Source organism: Plutella xylostella, chromosome 21 (assembly GCF_932276165.1).
Source record: "Plutella xylostella chromosome 21, ilPluXylo3.1, whole genome shotgun sequence".
Classification (NCBI taxonomy): Eukaryota; Metazoa; Arthropoda; class Insecta; order Lepidoptera; family Plutellidae; genus Plutella; species Plutella xylostella.
In genome coordinates, this window is record NC_064001.1 from 6,494,206 (window position 1) to 6,519,441 (window position 25,236).

At 39.7% G+C, this 25,236-nt stretch overlaps 2 protein-coding genes across 2 annotated transcripts in view; both read right to left on the bottom strand.

Annotated features, from left to right (window-relative positions):
* Positions 1 to 23,744, bottom strand: part of LOC105392778 (voltage-dependent calcium channel subunit alpha-2/delta-3) — a 28,582-nt gene extending 4,838 nt beyond the window's left edge. The window contains exons 1-20 of the mRNA XM_048628670.1: positions 23,422 to 23,744; positions 22,696 to 22,960; positions 22,187 to 22,355; positions 14,921 to 15,052; positions 14,464 to 14,624; positions 13,827 to 13,952; positions 9,884 to 10,113; positions 9,368 to 9,515; positions 7,913 to 8,005; positions 7,391 to 7,531; positions 6,097 to 6,189; positions 5,869 to 5,892; positions 5,749 to 5,775; positions 5,490 to 5,570; positions 5,289 to 5,363; positions 4,362 to 4,469; positions 2,375 to 2,509; positions 1,910 to 2,034; positions 1,385 to 1,542; positions 621 to 758 (exon numbers count right to left, since the gene is read on the bottom strand). Coding sequence (XP_048484627.1) covers positions 621 to 758; positions 1,385 to 1,542; positions 1,910 to 2,034; positions 2,375 to 2,509; positions 4,362 to 4,469; positions 5,289 to 5,363; positions 5,490 to 5,570; positions 5,749 to 5,775; positions 5,869 to 5,892; positions 6,097 to 6,189; positions 7,391 to 7,531; positions 7,913 to 8,005; positions 9,368 to 9,515; positions 9,884 to 10,113; positions 13,827 to 13,952; positions 14,464 to 14,624; positions 14,921 to 15,052; positions 22,187 to 22,355; positions 22,696 to 22,960; positions 23,422 to 23,741 — 2,749 coding nt within the window. The 5' untranslated portion in view covers positions 23,742 to 23,744. The remainder of the gene's footprint in view (positions 1 to 620; positions 759 to 1,384; positions 1,543 to 1,909; positions 2,035 to 2,374; positions 2,510 to 4,361; positions 4,470 to 5,288; positions 5,364 to 5,489; positions 5,571 to 5,748; positions 5,776 to 5,868; positions 5,893 to 6,096; positions 6,190 to 7,390; positions 7,532 to 7,912; positions 8,006 to 9,367; positions 9,516 to 9,883; positions 10,114 to 13,826; positions 13,953 to 14,463; positions 14,625 to 14,920; positions 15,053 to 22,186; positions 22,356 to 22,695; positions 22,961 to 23,421) is intronic.
* A 299-nt stretch (positions 23,745 to 24,043) lies between these two features.
* Positions 24,044 to 25,164, bottom strand: LOC105392551 (peritrophin-1). The gene is made up of 3 exons (XM_038116019.2): positions 25,007 to 25,164; positions 24,441 to 24,826; positions 24,044 to 24,259 (listed from the first exon to the last, which is right to left on the bottom strand). The coding sequence occupies exons 1-3, from the start codon at positions 25,011 to 25,013 to the stop codon at positions 24,224 to 24,226; spliced, it is 429 nt and encodes a 142-aa protein (XP_037971947.2). The 5' UTR covers positions 25,014 to 25,164; the 3' UTR covers positions 24,044 to 24,223.
* Positions 25,165 to 25,236: the final 72 nt, after the last annotated feature.

Genomic DNA, 25,236 nt, shown 5'->3' on the forward strand with positions numbered 1-25,236 from the left:
TATCCGAGAGTAATTTTGTAATGGCGGCGGCACATCAGCTGATTAGAAAACCGTCATAATGACATATAAGCACATCTGTCAAAACATAAACAAAAGTAAGTTAATAGGCAAATTCTCAAAATAACAACAGCGAATAAAATATTAAAACATAAACAATTTCATACTATTATAATCCATTCAAACTAAGTTGGCATGTCATTTCTATTGCATGCTTTGAAACGCAACTATTTTTATTTTAGTTGCATTACAGTTTCGTTCCTCGTTCATTCAATTAATCATGGTATAACTTGGTAGAATGCAAATGTACTTATCCTAGATATTTACTCGCGTATAAATTTTATTCCGGTATAGTTATTCTCGTGTAAGATGAATGATGTTTGGACGAATTCGCCCTAAGACCGTTAGTATATACATTTGTAATTTTCTCCTTGTTATATGTTCTGTTTGTAATTTTTTGCACTTTCCCCTTTTCTTGTATAGTTTCTCTCCTCCGAGGTAGTCTGGAAGAAATTACTCTTAGTAATAAGGCCGCCATTTGTACCGTCTATATTGTACATTTCCTTGTGTAATTTATGTTTGTGTGTGCAATAAAGAATTATCTATCTATCTATCTATCTCACCGCTAGCGAAGAAGGCCGTGGTGGCGCCCAGCTCGCAGGCGCCGCAGTTCTCGCTCATCATCTCGTCCTCGTGCTCGCGCGCCCACGGCTCCGTCCGCACCGCTTCCGCGCTGAGACGCGCCATCAGCTGTTCATCACCTGGACATGTGGGGTGGTATGAAGGTCACAATACACATAAACATAACGTAGGTACAGTGCCACAAACTTATCTGTTCCGGTGACAGCTCACATAAAATGTCTATTAATATTTTTTATTTCTATAAGATAAGTTTGCACGTATTGTTAATTCGCTCTTGCGGTTGTAATAAACCCACCTAATCTTTTACAATATACAATTCATTTAGTAATGAGATATGGGTCAATTTAGTTCGCTCTTACCGGAACAGATAAGATTTGTCGCACTGTAAACGGATCGCCTTTCTTTCTTCTGTCAACAGGCGTTCGCGAACTGGAACGGTGCTTGTTTGTTAGCAAAAAAACAAGACGTGAGATGATATTCTTCAATGATGATGTTTTGCTCATCATCATCGCATGGATTTTTTCAATTCCTCTTTTTAACTACTTAACTTATTCAGTTTATAACCAATGCTTGGACTTAATGGGTGTTGTCGATGTACAAAAGCAAAAATTTGAAGACGCTAAAATTGGATTTTCTGTACATAAAAGTAGAGTTAAAATCAAAATTAGTAGAGTATTCAAAAAACTGGGGCCGGTTTTTTTTGCTAAATTTGCTGAAACCTTCATCATCACACAGCATAGCTCACATTGATACGTCTTCTCGAGCAGCGAGGGCGGTATGGGCGAGAAGGCGTGCTTGACATTCCGCATGGGCAGGCGCGCGTAGTCGCGGCGCCGGCGCAGGAAGTGTAGCACCTCGTCCTCGCGCGTCGTGAAGGACGGGTCCACGTGGCGGCAGTACAACCTGCAGGGGAATTTGAGTGTGGGAGATTATGTCACGGCGGTCTAGATGGTCGCACTTATCCTGAGTTCGAATCCGGACTGATATTTGTTGATAGACAGACGTGTGTGAAGTGCGATAAGTAATATTTTCATAAAAACACTTTATCTTTATAATTATTCAATCGCTGTTCAAATTAATTGATCTTAGACAACTTGCAACGTATAACTACGTAGAATGAGAAGCACAACACCATAAAATACCACATAACTTTCCTCAAGCGGAAATACTTTAGCGCTCAAATTCATTAATCTCACATTATAAGAGTATATTTTATATAGATAAAGCTAGGTAAGTTTGTACACCAGATCCAAAAACCCAGTCCACTCACCAATCAGGATGTACGGTAAACTCCGTCCCGTGTAGCGCCTTGTACGCGTCCTCAGCGAGCTTCTGAGAGAACTCCGCGTCGTGCACCAGGTGGTAGCGGTTGTACTTGGGAAGCACCACCACCACCTATAATATGTCTGTATTTATGGCGATTCTGAAGGCACAAATTCAAATTTTAAACGTGTAGAAAACCTGTAGTAAATGATTTTTCGAGTCGAATCTATGAGAGTTTCCGTAAATCTCACTTTCCACTGGCACTTTTTTAGTTTGATAGCTTCAAAATTAGAATTTGTGTATACAGAATCGATATTATTATCAATTTATCACTATACAGCAAAAAGGGTAAAAACGGATTGAACAAAAGTTGTTTAGAATGACGCCGCGCCGTACGTCATCCGGCGTAGTATACATAGGTATAAACCCTTTTTGCAACACCGTGTATAACATGTATGATGTAGAGATTCACTGTATAATGGTCGAGCACGCGCCGCCAGTGGTAGTCGCGATGCTCGAGTAATGCCCGCATGGCGCCCTCGAAGATGTTCTTGCTGTACATAGTCTTGTTGCCTCTGGATGTTTCGATTATCAGCTTCTTGCGAAACTGTGAAATATAAGGGACTGTTTTAGGGAGCGTTTGTACCAGAGATGACGTGACAGGAATCCGATCCCACCAGTGCTATGTTTTGTGGACCAATGAACATGATTGGTGGATGTCAAAGGCATCCCCCAACAAACATTTTACCCTCAGTTACAGCTATTTTTATAACTTTAACCTGTATAACTGTGTTATAATTATCTCAGTTCTAACATAAAGCGATAAAGATGAGTTAAAAAATGAAATTAGTGTTAACAGCAGGTTTAAGTGTTAAAATGGTATTAGTCAAAGCAATTATAATTAAGATGTTATAGGTTTAAACTGTTTCTAGAACCTAAAGCTATACAAGAGTGCTCACTGACACTTGTTAACACTTATGGTTGTTAAGTGGTTTCCTTTAATACTCATATAAATCTTTAGGTGTCATATTGACTTTAGGCTGCAGGAATTGGTTATAAAAGAGATTTTGTCAAGAGTGCAGTAAGACAAGATTCTTACAGTGTTGGAAAACTCAACAATGCAGTTTTAATCTTTAAGGTTAACTTAACTTACGCTTATTGCGTTTGGCAAGTAGACTGTAAAAGTAACGGTGTTAGGCAAGACTGTGCGGATCGACTAAGACTGCATAATACCCTTGGCTAAGGGTCTTCTATTTCAAAAAGTGTAATAGATGACTTAGGTCCAGGTCGCCATTTGCATTGGCGACCTAACCTATAAATTGCTGGGATAAATAATATTTTGCTTTAAAATACTTACTTATTTATGTGAATTTTGTCATTCCAGTCATGCCAATCGATTTATGAAACTAATGGACATACAGTAAGGATACAAAAAAATACAAAATGGAGTCGTCCAATTTATATTTACTTATGTTTCATTTGAAATCCTTAATAAATTCGGAGCGCATTAAAATTGAGGTGGAAAATATGGTATACATTACAGTAAAATTACAATGGCATATTATTTTCAATTCACAAAACATGTTAAGTCAAGTTAATATATTATATTTACTGTTATTTAGTATTAATCAATACTGTCACTCTAATACTGTCGCGTATGATTGCTGTTGACACTATTATTTTCAAAGACATACATCTTGTATGGTAAAAGTGTATTCGAAAAACGGTAACATACTCACTTAACCCTTTTTTAACTAACAAATAAGAGTCAGGGAGTCAAATAACCACTCTACAACCACAACTATACCGGTAAAAGTTCTAGCTGAGAGTGATTAAACGCTCTTCAATAGTAACTTTAGCACTTCAATGACACCGTACTACAGGCTTTCTATAACTTAAACACTTCAATGACACCGTTTTACAGACTTTCTAAAGCCTTTACTCTCAAAATCGTGGGCCTCTTTCGTGGTTATAAGTGAGTTAGAGCACTCTCCTACACTCTTATACAGCTATGTCTTAACACTTTAATTTTCGAATGGAACCATTATACAAGTTATATGAGAGTTTTTTTAACGCTACGATGTTAGTTGGGCCATACTTAGCATCCATAACAATGATATCACTGGTGAAAAAATCTGCGATTCCAAAGCGATGGTGGATGGAGCAAGCAGCCAACTTCGTCTGAACTGGTGAAAGCATCACAAGAAATGTAAATTTAGTCCTTGTCACATGAAGGCTTCATTTGTATAAGCAAAGTGCATGGACTGGTGGATCACTCTTAAAAATGACGAAAAACAAAGTTTCTGGAAAATGGAGCGCTGCTGCGCAAGCCATGACTGTATCTCGCTGTATTAAACGTGCCCATTGCACGACAGCTCTCGTTAGTTCGTTTTTCGTCAGCAAAGAGCGATCCCCCTGGTCCCCATATAAAGAACATCAATACAATAGAATACACTTACAGCGAGCCACTCGGCGGAGAACTGTCGGGGCGCGTGCGGCGCGGCCGGCTGCTCCAGCTCCAGGAAGTCAACCGTGCGGTACCCGGGCTTCAGGATGTTGCTGTCGAACTGAAAAACATATTTTTTTAATTTATCATAATAAATCTTAGTTTTCTAATACATTTTACTAGCATATTTTAACCACTAAGGTTAGTATTAATGCTACACAGTCGTTATCAATTAAGAAAAATACACTAAGAGGTTAATGCGTTATAGGTATTACTACATATAGGTACAAACGTAATAAGAATATTTTTAGGTCTATGACTTTTGGTAAATATCGTTTTAATCTTGATTACAATTTTTTATTAACAACATACACGGTTTACTTGTAACTGCAGCCTTGCTTTGACAGTATACGGAATTACGGACAGAAAGAATCAGGAATAGATTTAATGCCGACATTAGCTTCTTTCTTAATTCGACGACTCCTCGTTTGCTAAATGTTGCAGCGTCATCATTGCTATGAACGGGCTGCTGCAGCAGCCATATGTCACTGTTCCTAGTTGGTACTCCTGTAGCGGCTGGTTAGGTGAATCTCGCCAGATGATCATTTGATACTGTTGATCATCAGGATGAACTAATATCTGCCTGTACATCTTCTCGATGTCTAAATGTCTCCAGTTTAAGTTCCTTTCTGAAATTTGGTAAATGCTGAGTCGGCGGTGTGGCGTTGAATTAAATTTTGTAATCGCTGACCGTTGAGTGTAGATCCAAGAAGCGCAAGAACGCTTACATTAATGCTGTAGGGGGTCTCACCAATGTGAAACTAGACTAGTTCTTAACGTTCTTAGAAGGACTACTTAGTTAAATGAACACAAGGAATCCTAAGTAACTGTAACTAACAGAACCTATTGTATCAAAATAACATAATGTATGCAAACTTACTAAGGGCTTCAGGTTGTCGTGAGTAACAGTGTTTCCGCGGTGATCCACTATGAACAGGGACCCGCCAGCTCCTAGCTGAAAACAAACAAGTAACTGTAAGGTCCTACCTAACACAATAAATAGAAAATTTTGCTCTCGGTACATAAATATATAGATTTTCCTACCTAGCGGAAGATACCTATATTATTTTTTCATTGTTACCTCTGAGTATGGAAGAATCAGCTTCAGATCATCAATGGGGATATCAACGCCGGCTACTCCCAATAATCTGTTTACAGGATACTGAAAAGGTGAATTATTTAGTAAACTACATATTATTTTATACAAAATGGGTTTTATAAAAGGTAAGTAAGCAATACATGTTCCAGCAAAAATACATATTTATATACGTAAGTATATTTCATTATTGTAATACCCAAGTGTATGTAAGTTTTAAGGTTTATTAAATGAAATCGTTTACCGTCCTTGTAGAGTTTTGATTTTTTTGCTGAAAGGAATGAAAATTTGTTAGTCAATATAATTATCATGGTTTAGATAGTATATAACTAGCATAGTGTGATACTTGACGGTAGGTACTCACATCTGGCAGCGTAATCGTAATATTCTGAAACAAATATACACATTCATTTTAACTGCTATTCAAAGATACTTTTAAACAACATTTATATGTGCTCGTAATATCCACATATAATTTTCTCAATAATGTATTCTAAACCATTATACACTCACGACTCGAGCAATGACAAAGTTCCATTTCCATATGGAACGTCACTAGCAGGTGGAACTTTGTCACTGCTCGCTAGTGTACCTCGACGGTGGTGGACTCGAACACGGGCACGGCGACGCTGATCTGCAGGCGGTAGTTCACGTCCTCACCCTCATAGTAGTGGCCCAGGTCCTCCTGTAGCATGGAATAAATCAATACTTAAACACATATTTTATTTATGCCCCTCCGGCCCGCTGGATCGACGACCTCAGACGAGAGTGGTTGGATGAGGAAGGCCTAGGACAGAGTGTTGTGGACTTAATTTGTGGCGCTACTTGAGAGGCTTATGCGCTGTGTCCAAAGACGATTACGGCTGATAATTATGTAATTTTTAAAAACTCTCTCTTCCATTCAAATGTTGTCTGGTAGACATTGCTATAACCAATAAGGCCGATTGTTGTTTTTCTTCTTACTTAAGTATGTTTTATGTATTTTATATTACCTATTACTATGTATAGATTAGGTGTTATAATATTATTTTCCTGTAAGTATAAGTTATGTTTGTAATTTTTTTGCACTCTCCCCTTTTCTTATGTATAATTTCTCTCCTCCGAGGTAGTCTGGAAGAAATTACTCTTCGTAATAAGGCCGCCAATTGTACCATCTATGTTGTGTATTTCCTCGTGTAATTTCTATGTTTGTGTGCAATAAAGAATTATCTATCTATCTATCTATCTACATATATTTCTTAGTATTGTAATTATACATTCAGCATGTATGATCAGCTGCATAAGTAGCCCTACACTTCATCACCTTGTCAGACAATGTTTAAATAGACAGTAAGTTTGACAAGGTACTAAAGTATACTTGTGCAGGCGACCGTAAATACCATATGCTTATGATACATGTAGTCCGCCTTCCGCTGCCACGTCACCGAGCCGCGCCGGGGGTCCTGCAGGGCTAGCACGGGACGCTATTAAGACGTGACAAAAGTTTGAAGCGACATATGTTTTAGTCACGTTTTGTAATGTAAGCTTTTTGGCAAATTCCAGTAGCGAACAATGCGCGGACGCTAGTCGTCTCGCGCCCGCCATGTAACTATATCTTGTATAATGTAATTTGGATATTCAGTAAATAGTTTGGCCTCAAGAAGCATTCATATTTTATCATCGATCCCATGGTCAACTCACATTTTACCGCTCTCGCTCTTGAGCGCATTGCAAAACTTATGTCACGTCTTAAATGCGCCCCGGTCTAGCCCTTTACTCACTAACCAAGAGAAAACGGATCCTACGGACCTAAAGTCGGAAAACCATTCAGACGACACAGCATTGGGCCGACATTCCTTAGCAGTCTTGAGGTCCTGGTAAGTGTATATGCGTCAATCTGTACCCACCATGTCCTTATGGTACATGTAGTCGCTCATCAGTCTCGCGGGGCCGAGCAGCGCGTCCTTGTTCCGCCGCAGCTCGTCGTATCGCGCGCGCTGCTCCGCGTCCGCCTTCAGCTTCCACGCTACTTCGCCACGCCGCGGGTCCTGGGGAGGTGGATTAGTCAATTATCTATCATTGCAGCCTTTGAGTGGAATGGATCCTATAAATTTGTCACAGAAGTGGACCACTTCAAGTGGTAGAAGAGAAGCTCACTCACATCGCGCGATATCGTGAGCGAGCGCTACGGAGAATTTTTTTCGCGTCAACACGCTTTTTTTTACTCCTATCCCGCATAATATAGTTATTACCCTTTTCGATGTATTTTGATTTTTTGAGTCATCATGATTGATCTCGTAAACTATGACTTCGTTGTCTTATGTAATACTTTCGATTGTCCTGATGGAGCGAAAAAGTTAATTCACGAAGAAGCTTTGTGGTACGTAGTTAATAACGCTACTGAGCTTTAAATAAAATTGACGGCTCACCTCCACATGCGCGTAGACGTCGCTGAAGATGCGCAGGCGCTCGCGGCGCTGCTGCACCAGCGGCCGCTGCAGGTTCTGCAGGATCTTCTGTACCTGATCATCAAATAAATACATTAGGCCCCTGTTTCACCATACTCTGTTAGATCAGAACAAGGGATTAATTGTTGACTTATGACACATCTGTCAAGAACTTAATATAGAGATGACTTTTAATTGATGACATAACATCAAATAAAACAGGGGTGTTAATGATCTAACATACTATGGTAAAACTAGCCATAAGTACATTACTTTTTTGACAATTTGCAAAGGCCCTTGTTCTTTGTAATCTAGAGGCATTGATTATGCCTAAATTGAATTCATTATAACGAGTTTTTACAAGTAGCGATCATGAGAACAATCTAATGCATCATTGGTAAGCAGCTGGATTAGCTGAATAATCATTCCAATGTATGAGGCACTGAAAGTAATAACGGCCTTGAGGTCACTTGAGGTCTGGGACATCCTTTCTTGCTTGATTACCGGCCTCGCGCTTAAACCCTTCCGTGTAGCTTCGAACAATGAACGGCTATCAATTTACCGAGTGCTCGACCGAGGATACTGTCTCACCGGTTCTACCTTTTTTGGCATAAGATTTATTTGCCTAATCTCGTATTGCATAGTAACGTTTGGTCAAAGTCTCGTTACGCCGAAAATCGTATGGCATAAATCTCGTTTAGTAAAAAGTTATTTCGCATAACATTGTTTAGCCTAATAATGGTATGGCCAAATCTTGAATAGCCTAATAGTTCTATGGCATAGGTTTATACAAAGTAATAATATTCGTTTGGCTTTAACTTTGACGGAGCGTCTCCCTACATAGCGCAAACTGGTGCCTTGTATTGTTTCCGCTGTTTGGAAAACGCTCCGCTCCGCTTCGCTGCGCTCCGCTTTGGTTTTGATGAGCATGTGCACCTAACACGCTCCTCCTCGCTTTGCTCTTCGTCGCATCTATTTTTAGGTTTCGATCTCATGGGGTTTGTAATAATTATATTGGTCGTTAACTTTCGATTTTTTGATCATACAATATCGTGATTTTCGGGATGTAGGAGAAAAATACCACAATTTGTACATTTACTACATACTTAATATATTATTTATTAAGATAACATTAGGAGAAACAAGATTATACATAGGTATAGACGAACATAAATTTGAGCAAACGAAACTTAGGTGTTTAAAGATTGTGCCTAAAGAGTTTTAGACGAAACGAGCCTTATGCCACATAAGTCTTGGCAAAGTGATGGTTCGGCCAAAAAAGTTTAGACCATACGAGTTATGCGAAATGAGTATTGGTCAATAAAGATTATGCGAGATGAGCGGAACCCTGTCTCGGTTCTCACCACTCTACTCGGTAGGTGTATCAACTAACAAGGGCATTTACATCTGGGAAATCTCTCTTGCTATTATAGTCACCTGCTGCGTGACGTCAGCGTGCGACGGGTCGTTGTCCGAGGTGGCCAGCTCGGCGTAGTGTCCGTCGCGCAGGCAGCTCGCCCACTCGCCGTACAGGTCCGTGTCGCCGCGCAGCCCGTTGATGTCGTGCAGCCAGAGCGTGAACAGTCTGAGGGAAAAGGCAATGCTGATTGTTAGTTTGTCGATGATACTCGAGCTAGACTAGGGTCTGGTGACATGATGAAAGGACTGGAGGAAATAACGTCAGTAACGCTGAGTTGCAGAAAGGAACTTTACGCTAATATCGGCATTAAATCTATTTCGGTCTCTTTCTGTTTCTATACTGCCAAAGCAAGGCTGGAATATATTAAAGAACGACATAAGCTTAAAGTTCCTAGGTGCAACCCAGAGAAAATCGGTTTACCTATTAAAGTTAGGAAATCAAGCAGTATTGAAGACCTAGAAGAGATAATAAACCGTAGAAAGACACACGGCTGCCACCTCCTTTTACATTTAATGTTATAAATGATCATTCACCTGATCCGTCCATCAGGGTCCAAGCTCTGCAGCAGGTCCGAGTAATTCGCATACATCTCATCAGTGAGCAACACGATGGCCTGCTGGCAGGACTCCGGCCGGCCGGGGATGTCCTTCTGAGCCTGGAGCATCCGCACCGAGGCGCGGAAAACGAGGTTCATGTCGGTGAGGTTCTTCATCTTGTAGCCCTTCATGGCCGCCATCATGGCGTCCGAGTTTATGTGGTTGGCCTGTGTATTTTAAAGTCTGTTTATTAAATGTCTGTCTATTACCCCCTACTTATAATATAACTGACAAAGGGATTGTAGGGCTAAAAATGATATTGCAAGTAGAGTCGAAATTGGAAAAGTCTGGTTTTTAATCTCATATACTAAATAACAATTGTCAGAGTCTGAACGGTTCATCGACAGTCAATTGTCGCGCGATTAAGGGTCAGCAAGGGGCAATCGAGGGTTGGCATTGTCATAGAATTATGTAGTAAACGATGCTCTACAACCTTGAAAAAAATCACACAGGTAGTCGAAGAGTCTAGCTAGGTGCTGAATGATTCGAATTTAAGTAAATGATTATGGATAACTGTAAATAAAATTCAGAATATCACGAAAAACCAGAAAATCACACTCCCGTATTGTAACAACTGTTTCGTAATTATTAAGAATTTTCATATGATTTTTATCATATTATAAAGTTAAAGGCTTGGACTAGGCGCTAAATACCTTGTTTTTTAATAAACACACACTTATTTTGTGTAAATTAATCCCAATCTTGAGCAATTTTTTTCCCTCAAATCTTCATACAAATATCTATGGCGGCTTTCTGTGTTATAAAATCATAAACACAAGTGACGTTTGACTCAGTTGGCCGCTGGCCTCCAAAGAAGGGTCACGTCGGTTTAGGCAGCACTGACAGCTCGCGATCTTATCGTGTACAGATACAAAATCACTGCACATTGGTTGTCATTTCACTTTTTCAACTTTTATGACACCAACATAATTTGATTTGAAATTGAGGAAGCATAATTCTTCCAGTATATTCAATACATTAAATTAAATTAGATAGTGTGCAATATTCTCGTGACATTACAGTCTTTAAAGGTCTGATGAGGAGCAGGAATATAGCGAATGGATCTAAGTGATGACAATACGCACGAACATTAGGTTAGGGATCAAAAATACAGTCTCTTGGTGCTGGTTGAGGTATGGTCTCGTGAGGATCTGATGAGGGCAGTAACACGGTGGTGGCTCAATTTTATTTCAAAGATGTTAATAGCTAAAAGCATTGAGTTTGGGCTATTAAGTATGTTTTTCAGAGAGAGAGAAAGAGATTTAATTTTTCCTCTGGATGTGTTAGGTTTACTGGGTTTATTAAGTTCATTCTGTTAATGGCATCAAGTTGTTATGTGTTCATAAGTAATAATTATTTATTAACAAAATGCTGTTGGTTCTCCACGAAAATGTAAAAATAAAAATAAAATAAATTCGTAACGTAAAATTGTCAGTGACGGAATTTCTTCTATAGACAGTAGCCACAAAAAAACAAACGATAGATGGCGTGATTTGAAGATAAAGATACATTTATTCGACACATAGACAGCAACAACAAAAAAAAGACAGATTTAAAGAAAAGAAACACATACTTATACAAAACAACAAAGAAAAAAAAGGATAGGTACACATCAAAATAACTGGAAAAATATAAGCCCCAATTTACTTGTGTGGGACAGGGAGTACCATAATATTTTTTTTGGGGTACTCCCCATCTATGCGAAATATCAGCTTGATATCTTTACCCGTTTCTGAGAAAAAGGGCGGTGACAGACAGTCAGTCAGACAGACGGACAACAAAGAGATCCTATAACGGTTGCTTTTTTTCTTTTGACGTTCGAAACCCTAAAATTAAGTAAAAATATTATGCTGCTACCAAAAAATGTACTTACAGGTATTGAAAAAGCGGTATATAGTACTAAACAAACAAAAAACCCGACTGCACGCTAAAAAGATGAAAACAAGTCCCAATGTTAATGGAAAGTATCGTAGGCGGGGACCAGCAGAGGGTTCACCATTTAGCTGAATGTTACTTAGAAAACGGCCTTGAGTGGCGGTCAAGTTTTTTTATTTTATGAAATTTTACGTCAGTAGTTCATGATCATTTTTTATTTCAATAATTTTGGTGTTGTTATTTAAATATCTTCAATATGCATATTTTTGTAATGTGAAAATCAAGCCTTTTCATTTGATACCTTACACGGCAAAGTTGAATTATTATTTTTTCGATCATCACGTTATGTCCTCTAGAGGGTGCTATGTACATTTTAATGGAACGTCACATAGTCTATAACCATCGCGCCATCAATACGCTTCTAACAATACCTCATACATCAAAATCTATCAAGCTGTTTAGGCTACAGGAGGGAACAAAGAAACAGACAAACATACATACATACAATCAAAAAACATTACCCTCCTCCTTCGGCAGTCGGGTAAAAAGGAGTAAGACAGGGGGTCATTCTGAACTTTTGCTCTACGAGTTTTGGAAATTAACAAAAAAAAACCTTTTTCATAGAAACTTTGTTGGACATGTGACTTTTTACCATGGAAAACGAAATTTTTTTTTCGCGAATTTGCAAATCTCGTAGAACAAAAGTTGTTCAGAATGAGCCCTTGAGTCATCCCCTTTTGGCTTAGTATAGCCCTTTTGTGACACTATGTATTTACTTTGCTTTGTCGTCGGGGTTCAGTTGGCTGGAGGATGCCCGAAACTTATTATCTACACTTAATACTTGTAGTTACCTTTCTACAAGTAAATACCACATTTGTTTGAGAAAGCTAATCGGGTGCCGAGTATAGAGTAAAGTGGAACCCCTATTCATTTCTACTCTTTCCTGGTGCCTACCAGTGTAAGTAAGAATTATACTTACTTACCCTAAAATCACCCAAAATGTACTTGAACATAATTGTCAATAAAGTTGGCGAGTAAAAGTTTTTCGACCCACTGTGCAAACTTACATGTGTGCGTGTCACTGCGTGTGCTGTGTGAAGAGCATTGAAAACCCAAAATTGGCGCGGCACGTCACCCTGTGCGGGCCCTTAAGTGACGTATCGTTCTATTGACTTTGGTTTAGGTTTGGGGGGTTAGGGTCGAGTCGCTGGATGCTACTCTTAATGTGTAAACGTTGGTGATTTGAATGGACATGGATATGAATTATATTAATTTCATAGCTAATCATGGACAATTTGATCATGGATCTATTTTTATGCGCCATAATATTTCATCATTCAATTTTACAATAAATGCAGATACATAATAATACTTAGGTATTGAAGAACTTGATTCTTATCAATCTAATTAGCCTCCGAGGGGCTATCAGCAATTACAAAGCTATAAAAAATACATTGATAAGTTGAGTTGAATGCAGTTTTTGAAGTTGTTAATCAATGATCTTTACATGTAGATATCGCTATCCAACGGAAGTGATTCAAAATATCTTTCCTGAAAAAGCCCCTAATCTGTAAGATCTATGTTTTTATAAAACAACTGCATTAGGTACTTAGATATCGATTACTTATGTTTTCATATCTTGGTGTGCAGTCATTCAATATCTGCATCTGTAGGTAGGTTACCTAATAACCAAGCCAATGAAAAAGTTCCACTTGCCAGTGACGTTCCATATTACCTGCTTATATCGCTGGGAATTTTCATTGCTCGTGAGTGTAAAAGTCCCCTGGCAGGACCACAATGCACAAAACATATCTTACGGCTGTTTCTAACAGCATGCGGGTTTGATCACGCACACGGGTTTTCCCCGCACTCTTTCATACGATAGTATTCAGAAAATGGCATGCCATCCCGCATGCGTGATCAAATCCGCATACTGTTAAAAACAGCCTACCTCTGCAAAATACTTTAACCTAACAGCACCAAGCAGCCCTAGTCCAGCTCTTACCGGCACCAGCTTGTCGTTGAAGCAGTCGATGGGCGACTCCACCTCCACGTTGAAGCGCAGGATGTTGACCTGGTCGTCGTCCGTCAGCGCGCTCAGCAGGGCCATGATGAACTTCTCCGCGGAGACCTGGAGACAAATTGCTTAGGTAACTGACACATCTGAATCTTGGGTTGCAAAATAAAAAGGTAGGGATAAGGGGGTGACTCAGGGAGTCATTCAGAACAACTTTCGTACTACTTATGAAAAACTGACGCTGACGCCCTGAGTCACCTGATTTCGGGACACTGTTGCAACACCATGTATACAGGTGGAATTATTGGTGTCTCTAACACTTGCTCATCATCACCATCGGCAAGCCAAGTATCCTACAAACTGAGCAATTTTCAGCTGTGCTCAGATTTGAAATTCAGACGAAAGTGCGGTTGGATGAAGTTAATTGAGTTCCAAAGATGAATGTTATTGGTATTCCGTCGTCGTAGCGCTGTTAGGGCGGAATTTGTATACTGAATTGAACTGTATCTTACAATAAATCCTCCATCCATAGGTATCACACAGATGAAATTCCACCCTGTAGCTACCAGGAACAAAGGAAACAAAAGATGCGCCTTTGGAACAACGAGCCTTTCAAAGGAAGCACCTTATTAGAAGAGTCGTGCATGGAGCCGGACGCGTCGAGCAGTATGAGCACGTCGCGCGGCGCGCCGCTGGCGCTCACGTACCAGGGCCGCAGCCGGCAGTCGAACACGTCCGCCAGATCTTCTGGCATCGACAGCGCGTGCATGCTCTCCCAGACTGCCGCTGGGGGGGAATTTGAGGGTTAGATTGTTGCTGGAAGGAATAAAGGCACTCTGTGTACGGTGTCTTACTACAGACCTGTATGCGACCGATGACTGACCCTCTGTTTAACTGTTCGGTTCTATTATTACTAATATGTAGAGTGGTCACCATGTGTATGTATGTATACAATATTAACAGGCTACGATACGGCTCTCCAATATTATGAAGGGGGTAAAAAAGTTTACGACTGTAATCCCCGAGAAAATGGTGGTACTTACTGCAAACAAAGAATACCATGAAAATTAAGTCAGGCTTACCAGGGTAATGTCGCAGGAAGCCGGTCTGGCTGCAGAAGTACTGGTGAGAGATGGTCGAGTCTTCAGCGTGATTCTCCCGGAACGTGGACAGAAGTTTTTCTGACCAATATATGGAAGGGAGAACTCTTTCATCTGTGAACATAAAGACTGCATAGTAAACATGGTGCAACGACGGCAATGCAACATGAAGCTATTGAAGATACTGAAAGTTGATCACGGTATTTCGCACGTAAATTAATTTGAGAGCACGGTACTCTATCTTATTGAAGTAGGTAAATTTGAATCACGATAAACACGGCGATATGTTTGGTGGAACGTACAGCCAGCTGTCTAAGTAGCTGTCGAACACCTTTTTTTACTGTACCAAGTTATAAGCAAATTCAGTAGCAAATAAAGAGTGACACCTATAAGACGTATTTCTATTTCATCAATCCTCGTTAAACAAAACTGAACCTTACGTGCCTAAACATATGGTCCTTCGAACCGGATTAATATTTTGTTTACGACGAATTGAATAGACGGCCGGCGAGCGAAAACAAAAGGACCGCATTCCAATGCGATAAGAGACTTTGCAAGTGAATAAAACTGTGCTATTTTAATCAAAACAATTTACATTACGTGTTTATAACGTGTTGAATATTATTCTAAAAGTGTTGTGTTTGCATTAAATAAATAAAAATGCCTCCGACTCCGGAACAAGCGAGTTATTTAACTACATTGGAGGATGTTGCGGCTATGTTAACTAAAACTCAGACTAACCTTAAAAAATGTCCTAAGGCGAGACTTACTCAGGGATACATTAAGGCGCGCTTACAATGTATTGAAGATTATTGGAAGACATTCAATGAGGCTAATCAAAGTCTAACGAAGATCACACCACGGGAACAACGCGGCATATTACCGTACTTCCTTAATGAAGAATATTTCACATATGAAGATCTTTACCTGTGCATCAAGGCGGACCTGTTAGACTTGTTGAACAAATTAGAACAGGCGAAGAAACAACCTGAGCAGCCCTCCATGGATACTTCAGCCTTAGCATTATCCTGTGTGAAGTTACCTAGAATACAAATACCGTGTTTCTCGGGCAAATATGATGAATTTCCGACTTTTGAAGATTTGTTTACATCTCTCGTACACAACAGCACTTCTTTATCTAACGTACAGAAGTTGCATTATTTGAAGACTAGTGTATCGGGGGAAGCGGAAGCATTGTTACGTCACATTAACATAACCGAGAGTAACTATCAACAAGCGTGGGATATGCTGAAGGGTCGTTACGGAAACAAAAGATTAGTAACAACATCACTTCTTAAACGATTATTTAATCAAAAGAAGATCGTTAATCAGTCTGCGCCCCATATCAAATCACTGATGGATACGACCACTGAGTGTTTAAATAGCCTTGAGAACCTTAGTGTAAAAACAGACTCCTGGGACCCGATGATAGTGTTTCTAGTGGTTCAGAAGTTAGACATGCAAACACACAAAGAGTGGGAGGAGCATGCTTATAGCGAAAACACTGATGAGCTCCCCAAATGGAATCAATTACAAAAGTTTCTTCAATCAAAATTCCGAACATTGGAAATGATCGCTCCTACGTCACAAACAACAACAAAAGATAGAGTGACCCCACACAAATCATTCCACGTTATGACAAATCACAAAGAAGAGAGTAACGCTCGCTGCGACAATATAAAACCAAACACGCAAGTTTCATGTACATTCTGCAACGGAACCCACTACCTGTACAATTGTAAAGAGTTCTCTAAACTGACAGTTGAAGATAGACATCAATTCGTACAGAAAAGTAACTTGTGCTTCAACTGCCTCATTCCAAACCACACTGTGTTCCGGTGCAAACAAAGAACGTCTTGTAGAATTTGTAAAAGAAAACATCACTCACTGCTACATAAAGAAAATAAAACAAATATAGAAAACAACAACACACCAAGCAGAACAGAGATAACTGAAAGTCAAGAAGATACAAATAACAACATTACGTCACACTACTCAAGAGAAGAAACAACTAACAGAACAGTTTTGTTAGCTACAGCACTGATAGACGTGGTATCAAGTTCTGGAGAGTCACACGTCTTCCGTGCGCTCATCGATCAAGGTTCAGAGGCTTCCTTTGTGACAGCACGAGCCTCAGAGTTGTTGGGACTTAAGAAAACAAAAATCAATGGCACAGTATCTGGTGTGGGAGAAAGAAAACATGAACTCAAGCACAAGGTTAGTCTGTCAGTGTTATCTGAATCCAAAATGCCCATTCCTGTCGATGCCTACGTTCTGAAAACTATATCATCTACGCTCCCAGCAAAGAAAGTTGACATAAACTGGCCTGAACTAAAATCACTGAAGTTGGCTGATCCTACATGCCACGTACCGGGTAAAATTGACATACTACTCGGTGCTGACATATTTTCAAGCATCATAGAAGAAGGATTAGTCAGATTACAAGATGGACTTATAGCACAAAAGACGTGTCTTGGGTGGATATTGTCAGGAAGAATAAACAATACACAAGGAACACATCCCAAAATAACAAGTTTATTAGTAAGACTGAAGAGCTACTCAACAAACTCGAACGTCTCCAGAACTTATGTATCCGATTCATTTTTGGATTACGTAAGTACGATCACATTTCTGAGTATCGTGCTCAATTGAAGTGGCTCCCAATTCGCCTTCGCCGGAATACTCACATTCTCAACATGTTATTTAATGTTTTGAATAACCCTTCTTCCCCCCAATATCTCAAATCTAAGTTTTCATTACTATGTTCCCACGGCCGAGCGTTGAGATCTACAGAGAACAAGATGTTGAGTGTGCCTGATCGTAACGCTGCTTCTTATAGTGACTCGTTTGCTGTGAAGGCGGCGTGTCTGTGGAACACCTTGCCCGTGAACGTACGACTATCACCTTCGCTTGCTACCTTTAAAAAGAGCGTAAAGGATCACTATTATCAGACCTTAGGTTGGAAATTATAATTATGTAAGTAAGTATATGTATGTATTAATATAGCCAGTATATATTAAGTGTATTTTGTCTCTTAGGTATATGTGTATTTATATTATTATTTAAGTAGGTTGAATAGGTAGTATAATTCTAGTTTATAAGTTTATTTTGGACATGCTTAATGTAGTCTCAGTTACTTATATGTCTGCATTTACTGTTTTTCTTTTTATTATTGTATAAAAGAGTTTTGTTAAATTTACCTGAGTTTTCCACCAACCAAGGGTTGGCTGGAAGAAATTGCTTTTTGGCAATAAGCCCGCCTTTGTGTACTAACTTCTTCTTCATTTGTATTTTGTCTGTGTATGTTATTTTTTTAAGTATGCAATAAAGTGTCTATAAATAAATAAATAAATAAATAAGAGAAAACAATGATTTATTGAGACAGTTTTGGGAAATAGAAACAGACTTATACAACAAAAAGAAGATCCTGACAAAAGAAGAAGAAGAGTGTGAAACAATATACAAAAATACAACAAGGAGAGATGAAGACGGTAGATATATTGTGCACCTACCATTAAAACAAACAATAGAAGAAACGATACAAACGGTAGGAGACACAAAACAACAAGCAATCAAAAGATTTATACAATTAGAAGGAAAACTTGAGAGAAACAAGAACCTGAAAGACCAATACAAGAAAGTGATAGATGAGTATATTGACATGAATCATATGAAAAAGATTGAAATTGAAGAAGACATCAAACTAATATACTTACCACACCACGCAGTAATCCGAGATGATAAAGATACAACCAAGGTCCGAGTGGTATTTGATGCCTCGGCTAAGGGATCCAATGGACAATCGTTGAATGAAACCATGATGGTTGGACCAGTATTACAACCTGACCTGCGCAGCCTCATTATAAGTTGGAGAAAACACAAGGTTTGCGTAGTGGGTGATATAGTGAAAATGTACAGAATGGTGAAGACTGCAGATGATTTCACAAATTTACAATGCATTGTGTGGAGAGACAACCCAAATGAAGACATAGAAAGCTACAAACTCACGAGAGTCACATTTGGTACGGCTGCAGCCCCATACCTTGCAGTACGTACATTGAACCAACTAGCTGATGATGAAGGTCACGAACATCCAAAATACACAGCTGCGACGAATGCTGTAAAGAATTGCTTCTACATGGATGATCTAATGACAGGACATGACGATGTCGAAGAAGCAAAACAGTTATGCCAAAATATTAAGGAGATATTGAGAAAGGGAGGATTCATAATGCAGAAGTGGTCAAGTAATGAAGAAGAATTACTCAAATTTCTAAAAGAAGGAGATGATACGAAAGACACAATAGAAATAAAGCTTGATAAAGTTATAAGAATTCTTGGTCTGACATGGGATAGAAAGAATGACAACTTCAATGTCACAGTCAACTTACCTGATGCACCCCATCCAATAACGAAGAGATCCATTCTCTCAGATGTTGCTCGTCTATTTGATCCATTCGGTTGGGTTTCACCAGTCGTCATCACATCCAAGATAATGATACAAAGATTGTGGCTTAGCAATCTCAGTTGGGATGATGAACTGCCCGTTGAATTGTGTGAAGAATGGCTAAAATACAGAGAAGATCTTACTGACCTGCGAATGATCGAAATCCCACGTTGGCTGCAAACAACTCCTCGCTGTAAAGAAGTCCAGATCCACGGGTTCGCTGATGCATCCAGCTCAGCATATGCTGCAGTAACTTACCTCAGAGTGGTTGATGAACATGACGTCGTACATGTCACGATGATAGCATCCCGAACGAAGGTGGCTCCTATAAAACAACTGTCAATTCCAAGATTGGAACTATGTGCTGCTGTGATGTTGTCTGAACAGATAGCTGATGTATCACAATTATTAGAAGTGTCACATGGCAACATATTTGCATACACCGATTCCATGGTTGTACTAGCATGGCTCCAAGCTCATCCGAGTCGCTGGAAAACATTTGTCGCGAATAGAGTCGCAGAGATTCTAAGAATTATAGACAATGAAAGATGGAGACATATTACAACAAATGAAAATCCAGCAGACATCGCTAGTCGTGGTATCAGAGCAGCTGACTTACCTGATTACAAAATTTGGTGGAACGGGCCTGAATGGCTAAAGTCAAACGACATAGAATATGTTACAAATACAGTACCTGCTACAGATTTAGAAGAAAAGAGTTCATTTTATACAAGAAAAGACAAGACACACGAAGAAGAAAGTCCAATTTGGGAAAGATTTTCCAATATAACTAGAATGAAGAGAGTGCTCGCTTTATGTAAGAGATTTGCGAAGCCAAAGGGAAAGGAAAACAAAGATGTAAACATAACAGCAGATGAAATGGAAGATATATTGCAAGCATGTATAAGATATTATCAGAATGAAGTATATGGAAAAGACATAGAAGACCTAAAGAAGATGGGAAAGGTTAGAAACAAGAGCTCGTTGATCACACTTTCACCGTTCTTAGATAAGAATGGCATAATGAAAGTTGGAGGACGTTTACAAAACGCTGAGATAGCAGAAACGGCTAAACACCCAATAATCATCCCCAAAGGTGTACACATTACAAATCTGATAATGAGAGAAGCACACATTAAGACACTCCATGGTGGCAACCTATTGATGATGACATACATCCGCAGTAGATACTGGATTATTGGCTTGAAAGCAGCAGTGAGAAACCACGTACGTAGCTGCAAAACCTGCATAATTGACAAGGCTAAAGTAAGAAAACAGCTTATGGGACAGCTGCCTGCAGTAAGAGTACGCCCCCACAGAGCATTTTTGAACAGTGGCGTAGATTATGCTGGTCCGGTACATATAAGAATGTCAAAGGGTCGTGGTCAGAAAACCATGAAGGCATACATATGCTTGTTTGTATGCATGGCAACACGAGCCATACATCTAGAAGCTGTTACGGACTTAACAGCCCAAGGATTCATGAGTGCATACCGTCGTTTCGTGGCGAGGCGAGGACACTGCGCTCATCTATGGAGCGACAACGGGACCAATTTTGTCGGCAGTGCTAAAGAGTTGAAGGTCCTGTTCGAAGAGGGCAAGGCTAACATGAGTACTCAAGTCGCTGAACTACTGGCTAATGATGGCACAACTTGGTATTTCATACCACCGAGAATGCCAAACTACGGAGGACTGTGGGAGGCCGGAGTCCAGTCAGCGAAAAGACATCTTAGTAGAGTGAATGGTGATACAAAGTTGACCTATGAAGAGATGGCAACTTTACTGGCCCAGATTGAGGCATGTCTGAATTCGCGTCCTCTGTGTCAGCTGGACAATACACTAGATACCCTGACACCCCTCACACCTGGACATTTTCTTATTGGAGAGCCCCTGATCACTGTCCCAGATATGAACTATGAAGACAAGAATGTCAACCTATTGACCAGATGGCAATTAATTCAAAGAATGACTCAAGATTTCTGGCGTCGATGGCAAAATGAATATTTAAACACATTGCAGCAAAGATACAAATGGCAAGAGAGAGTACCGGCGCCTAAAATCGCAGATATTGTTGTCATAAAACAAGATGATTTACCACCTACAAAATGGCTTCTAGGTATCATAAAAAATGTCCACCCCGGAGCAGACAATCTAGTTCGAGTTGTAACTGTACAATGCAAGGGACAAACAGAAGTGAAGAGGCCCTTATCTAAATTAATATTGTTACCTAATTCAGAAAACTGTTAGATCATGGTGGGCGGTGGACTATGTAGTTTTTCAATGCTTTCTAATGTAAAGTATTTGTTTTGTAATTTGCATGTATTAAATTTGGTTTAGTTGAGAGTGATTGAGTATGTTAGATTCAAATAATGTTACAGTCCATTAATATCGTAGGAATTTTGTTGAAAACATTTCGTTTTGGTGGGCGGAATGTCGAACACCTTTTTTTACTGTACCAAGTTATAAGCAAATTCAGTAGCAAATAAAGAGTGACACCTATAAGACGTATTTCTATTTCATCAATCCTCGTTAAACAAAACTGAACCTTACGTGCCTAAACAGTAGCTACACACTTTTGTACCTTGTAAAACTACCAACTAAACAAAACGTCATTTTTTAATGAAGCCTTTTCAAGGCAGTTAATGAGTTTGAGTTACTTTTGCAGCTAACTGTACATTATACGAGTTTATACTTAGTCGATAAAGATGAGTGCCGTGCAACCCGGTCTGGAAAAGTTTTTTTCGTTATGGCCTAATCTTTCTTTCTCCTCTTTCTTATTGTCTCTCTTTCTAAGTCCTCACCGCAAGGGTAGACCTCCTGCGTGACGTAGACGCTGGACTCGTCCATGGAGACGCTGGCGGCGTAGTGCTGGCTGCGGCGCGTGCGCAGGCGCTCCATGCGGCTGCAGTTCAGCGGCAGGCTGTAGCGGGATTCTGGCTCTTCGGGCGCCGGCTTTAGTTGGTCTAGTTGCTGTAGGATTGGGGAAAAAGCAAAGTGTATTTGTTGTTACTTGTTAACCACTTATATGTTGTTTTGGCTGCTCTGCACCGTATCGATGCGACGTAGATAAACGCCTTTATATTGCTATTCATGATGATGTGATTGCTGGGAAATGTATTGGACGAGTTTATTAATGTCGATAAAGATGCCATGCCAACCGGTCTAAAGAAATCCGTAGCTAATAACTACTGAGGCATATTTTTAGATTAGTACTTAAAATAGTCAAGACTTTACTGTAAGATAAATCTATTTTTCCAAATGGTCAAGTAATATTTTAACATTACGTACTAATGTAACATTGCCTACTAACCACACTTTGAAGGTAAGTATAGTCCGGAGGGAGCTCCCGGAAGCCATCAGCCAACTCTTCTGTCTTCCTCATGATCCGCTCAGCAGCTTCGGTCCTCTTCAACAAAAGCTCTTCGAGAGCTTTCGCAGCTTTCGTGACGATGGCGGTGCCGTCGCGGACGCCAACTTTCACGTCGGAAAAGCTCTTCAGGATGGCCTCCCGCCGCACTACGAGCTTCTCGATCTTGTACAGCTTTTCTGATATCTCGTTCGCCCATGTTTGTATGCTGGAAAATTTACCGATTTATGACCCACTCGTATATATGTCGCTATGTAAGGAATTAAAATATTGTCTATTACTTATGTGGTTTATAAATTTCTCCTATATTTCACACTATCCTACCCTATTTAATAATATAATATCTTACTTTTTAACTATGTTGCCTGGAAGAAATTACTGTTTGTTATAAGACTGTACCATTTCAGTACTGCATGGAAGAAAAAATATGTACTTTTATTATAAAATTTTAAAATTCCGTTATTTTATGGTTTACACGATGCAAAGACATAAAGCTGTAGTTTCAGAAACTTCTCGTTAGAGAAGTACTTATGTTCCTTGGTACAGCCCATGTTGCTACTCTGTATACGGTACGTATTTATACGCGAGTACGCGATTATATGAATTCGTATCATGTCAAACAGCGGTTAACGAAGCTGCACAAATGTAGTATGCACAAAAAATCCTTACAGCTCAGGTGTGATGATCTTGGGTCCAGTTTTCTTCTTGACGGTGGGCGGGCCAGGACTAGCCGCCTTCAGTTTATTTTTAAAGTTTTTCCCGAACCTCGGCTTAGTCCTATTTCGTGTAGGTGCAGTGGGGGTAGTCGTCTCGTGAAACACTTCCACTTTCTTCGTAGGTTTTAAAATTTTATTTATCGTCGCATTCAACTTGAGGAGTTCCAAGTTTTTGTCAGTAGTTAGGTTTTTAGATTTTAAGCTTAGAGTGTAGGTAGCTTTTATCACAACTATAATAAGCACAGAGTATTTTAAATAGTTTCTAATGTACATGTTAACTCGTCACTATTAGGCAAAGATCACTAAGAAACAGTTATATTCGGCTACTATAAAGACAGACACAAGTTTTCTGATTATTTTATCGTGAGTATGGGGGCTGGCGCGGAGGCTGCGCACTGGCCCGCAGACGGCGCCAGCCCGGCGCCAGCCGTCTCGCCCTACAGACACAGCCTGCCCTGGAGACACACTGAACTCTATGCGTTGGTTTGTTTATGCGTCGGAGACAGATGACTCATGTTTTTAGTAAAAAGACTAATATATAGGTAGGATGATGAGGGTTAAATAAATAGAATATATTTTTAAATAATATAAGTATTTTATTTAATGTGTTAGGAAAAAATATATACAATTTGAAATTATACAGATTTTTAAGGGAAGTTGTGGAATAAGGCCGACTGTGGTGTTTCTTGTAAGAGGCCATAAAGGCCAACGTCCAGCAGTGGGCGTCGACGGACGATGGCGATAGTAGTAGGAAGTTAAGCACAACCAGCATTCTCAGGGTAGTCGCACACCTGAAATAAACAGAGATATAAATTAATTAACAATAAATCATATTTTTTTAACAAGAATGAAGAAAGATTATGATTAGCATGAAAGTATGATTCTGAAAGATTGGGATTTTTGTTTATTCTGTAAAATATACGTGCATTTTATGAAAAAACCTAAATTCAATAACAAGGATGCAATTATTACCTGAAGAACCTTGTTGTAGTGCAGTCCCGCCATACACTGCAGCAGCACCTTATCTCCCCTCACACACTGGTAGTACTGGCTGCAGTTCTCAGCCGGGAGCAGCCAGTGGACAGTGGGGCTAGAAGGGCAGCCATTGGGCAGCCACTCGCCGCTACGACGGGCAGCCTGCCCGCAGCTGACATTCTCGGGGTAGTCGCAGTACTGCTGCTTCTCGTTGTAGAGCAGGCCGGCGGGGCAGTCCTGCTCGACGGGCTCGCCGTAGGAGCACTTGTAGAACTTGCTGCAGTCCGGGTGGGGGAGCAGCAGGTCCTCGGTCCAGGGGTCGCTCTCCGCCGGGCGCACGCTGGCTGATGCCGCCGCCGCCAGGAGTACGAGTCCAATGAATGCTGGTGGAAATATTATCATTAGGTTTTAGGAGGGTCACAATAGAAATCAATACGAATATTGACTTTGATAGTTTAATTGACTTTGGTAGTGTACTTAAATAGTTTATATAACTAAACTCAATATACCATTGAGTTTTTATTTTACTTTAAAATGTAATAATTTTTATGAAAACCACTTACCCTTCATGTCGGTAAAGCTGCTGTGTTCTGTGCAGTGTTTTGGTTGTGCTCTTATTTATATTATGTATTTTAATCAAATCATCAATATGTATTTATACTGTAATCATTGATGATCTTTTGATTAAAAACTGACAAAGATTGCGGCATCCGTATCACACCATATCATAGATCTTAATTAATTTATCAAAACAAAGCATTACAGTAATATTCCTGTGCAGGTGCTAGTTTAA

What these genes read in the sequence shown, in the direction of transcription:
- LOC105392551 (XM_038116019.2), bottom strand. An exon ending in ACTACAACAAGGTTCTTCAG is followed by an intron (nt 24,260 to 24,440) that starts GTAATAATTGCA and finishes TGTTTATTTCAG; the next exon opens with GTGTGCGACTACCCTGAGAA.